This window comes from Sinocyclocheilus grahami, unplaced genomic scaffold, assembly GCF_001515645.1.
Source record: "Sinocyclocheilus grahami isolate Dianchi unplaced genomic scaffold, SAMN03320097.WGS_v1.1 scaffold950.1, whole genome shotgun sequence".
Taxonomy (NCBI): Eukaryota; Metazoa; Chordata; class Actinopteri; order Cypriniformes; family Cyprinidae; genus Sinocyclocheilus; species Sinocyclocheilus grahami.
This window is the reverse complement of record NW_015506129.1, coordinates 430081-432975: the sequence shown is the minus strand read 5'-3', so window position 1 is coordinate 432975 and position 2895 is coordinate 430081. Positions and strand designations below refer to the sequence as shown.

Here is a 2895-nt window from a genome sequence, read left to right as displayed (position 1 = left end):
CGCGCATGTGGTGTCCCCCCTCTTTACAAAAACAAACCTGTGTGTGTGTGTGTGTGTGTGTGTGTGTGTGTGTGTGTGTGTGTGTGTGTGTGTGTGTGTGTGTGATAAACAGAGCAATGGCTAATGCAGACGACTTTAACTTTGATTGAAGGCGAGTGAAGGAGAGGTCTGCCTGAATCTCTCCCAGTAAAGACTGTCGGTTCGAGCTGTTCAGATCTATAAGGTGCTGACCTCTTCCTGATCAGCAGTCGGTGAGCAGCGATTTGTCTGTCCCATCCTTCTGTATACGCTCTCCTCCATCTTTGTCACTTCATCCTCTCTTTGTTGCTTTTGGCTGCTGTCCATCTCTCTCTGGGATGTGTCTCCATGTCCTCTAGGAGCAGTCAATTGTGGATCCCTCACATTCTCTGCAATGGGATACGACAGTAAAGACCACACGTGAAGGATTCACGGACGTATCCGAGAAAAGAAGATGTATGTGGCATTCAGTACGCTCCCCTGGGGTCAGGTACGTAAAGGTGAACAGGAACTGCTCATATGTTTGCTCTGTGAAGTTGCAGAACTGCTCCAGAGCTTCAGTTATGCCTTGGTCATGGTCGTCCACAACTGAACCATTAACTAAACCTGGCATCCTGTCAAACCTATTCACATTCAGAAAAAAAGAAATAGAGAAAGGAACAGAGTGAGAGATTTGCCTGGCACAATGAACATTACACTAAAAAGCCCAAAGTATACTTCGGTTTTTACGTGTATGCGAGGGTCCACGTACAGTGCGCGACACAAATTTCGTCACCAGAATAATATGAGCATACTGTACACACACCACCCAATTTTTGTAACCTCGCCTACTTTGTATGTGCAGGTCACTGAATTAGTTTTGTACTAATCAGTTGTTCCACAAGGTGGCAACACTGGCTCCGGCCATTCTTTCATAGTACAAAATGAAACAAAAAAGACGGAATAACAACAACAAAATAGTATGCTTTGAAAGGCTATGTATTTGACTGTATGTGTTAGCTAGCGTACACGTACAAAAGCGAAGTATACTTTGGGCTTTACCGCCTTCACAAAGGAAATTTTGTTTAAAAGAGATGTTTGCGTACACCATGCAAATCTTGAAGATAACCAGAGATGAAGTACTGGTATAAAAAACCTAAAAAAAAAAATGATGAAGGGCTACTGCTAGGCTGCACTTTTTTACAGGTCACTTATCACCGGCGATATGCATTATATCTGCATTAGCCCTGATTGGAATGAAATTATCATTTAGAAGTTCAGCTTAATTACAATCAGTGACGGCTGGGAAGGGGGGCGGGCAGTGATTGCCCGTGACATTAAAATGTAATGAAGAATGGCGTGATGATCGTCAGAAACTCTGAGCTGTCGCTGTGTCATTCATCATGAACACGCCCTAGGGAGAGCGGTCTTCAGGTGACACAACATTAGCAGGGACAGAAACAGGTGCTACACTAGAGTTTAATTACTCTCCTCTATCAATAATACAGCGCAAATCCTTGCGTGGCTTCAGGCCTCAGCTGTACTGCTGGCCCACCTCTTCCTTCTCTCTTAATACTACCATACTACTATTTCTGCTGTATTCAGTATATAGACTGGTTACAGTATGCACATTTTCTGTATGTACGAAACACCCAGATTTGCCCTAAAGTGCAGTATATTATGCTTGGCTTGACCTTTCATTTCTAGTGTGACAAATGAACTGAAAATAATATCAGCTTAATTTTATATGAAATTTTCTATACTTATAATGTTAACTGCCAAAGGTAAAAATGTGCATCACTGCATGCATACTGTTTCACATACTATTTTAATAAGTATAACAGAGTGCATACAAATGTGTTGTTATTGTTAACTAAAACTAATTACAAAACAGATTACAAATCGTATATCAAATAAAGTTGAAATAAAATAAAAAAAATATTAGAAAACTTAAACTTAAACTTTTGCGAACAACTGAAAATAAGTGAGTTACATGAAGTACTAAAACTAAAATAAATATAAATTGAAGCTAGATAGAAAAAAATGACAAAAGCACATAAAATTACTAAAACTTTCAAATGAAAACTGAAAAGGCTAATTCAAAAAACATTAATAAATACTGCAATGGCATATAATACAAAAAAGGCATTTTCTGCACACTATGCAGTACTCTAGTATTCTATTCCAGACATATCTCTACAGCACTAGAGGTGCAACTAGTGATGTCTGTCTGATATGTGAATGAATAATTCTTTTGAATATGAACAAAAAGAATCGCTTCACAAAGTCCTGGCAGACTGCAAAAACTATTGTATTCAGGAATAAATTGTATTCTGGAATAAAATTGATAGTTGGATGAGACACTGAAATCACATTTTTTTTATTTATTTTTTTTATTCAAAATGCTGCACGGGGACTTCTGGGAAGACTTTTGAGGGATGACTCAAATCTGTTAATGGTTGGTGAACTTTATTAAGTCAGCATGAAAAGGCATTTGCAACTTGTTTAACTTTACATTTACATTTAGTCATTTTGCAGACGCTTTTATCCAAAGCGACTTACAATTGGGGACTTACATAAAGCGATTCTTCTTAAAGAGGCAAACAGACACAGGAAGTGCTTAGGCAAGTTTTAGGCATTGCTCAAATAAGTACAAGCTAGAAAAGGGAAGGAATAAATAAAGAAAAAAATATATATATTTTTTTTAAGATGAAGTCAAGTAGCGTTTAAAGAGATGTGTTTTCAGCTGTCGCTTGAAAATTGTCAGGGATTCAGCATTCCGGATAGGGGTGGGAAGATCGTTCCACCAGCCAGGAACGGTGAACGAGAATGTTCTGGAAAGTGATTTTGAGCCTCTCTGTGATGGTACCATGAGGCGTTGCTCACTAGCGGATCTCA

At 38.8% G+C, this 2895-nt stretch overlaps 1 protein-coding gene across 1 annotated transcript in view; it reads right to left on the bottom strand.

Annotated features, from left to right (window-relative positions):
- LOC107564619 (uncharacterized protein C11orf74 homolog) overlaps positions 1-2895 on the bottom strand; it is a 23803-nt gene that overhangs the window by 18120 nt on the left and 2788 nt on the right. Inside the window, exons 2-3 of the mRNA XM_016249746.1 lie at positions 499-641; positions 232-407 (exon numbers count right to left, since the gene is read on the bottom strand). Coding sequence (XP_016105232.1) covers positions 232-407; positions 499-631 — 309 coding nt within the window. The 5' untranslated portion in view covers positions 632-641. The remainder of the gene's footprint in view (positions 1-231; positions 408-498; positions 642-2895) is intronic.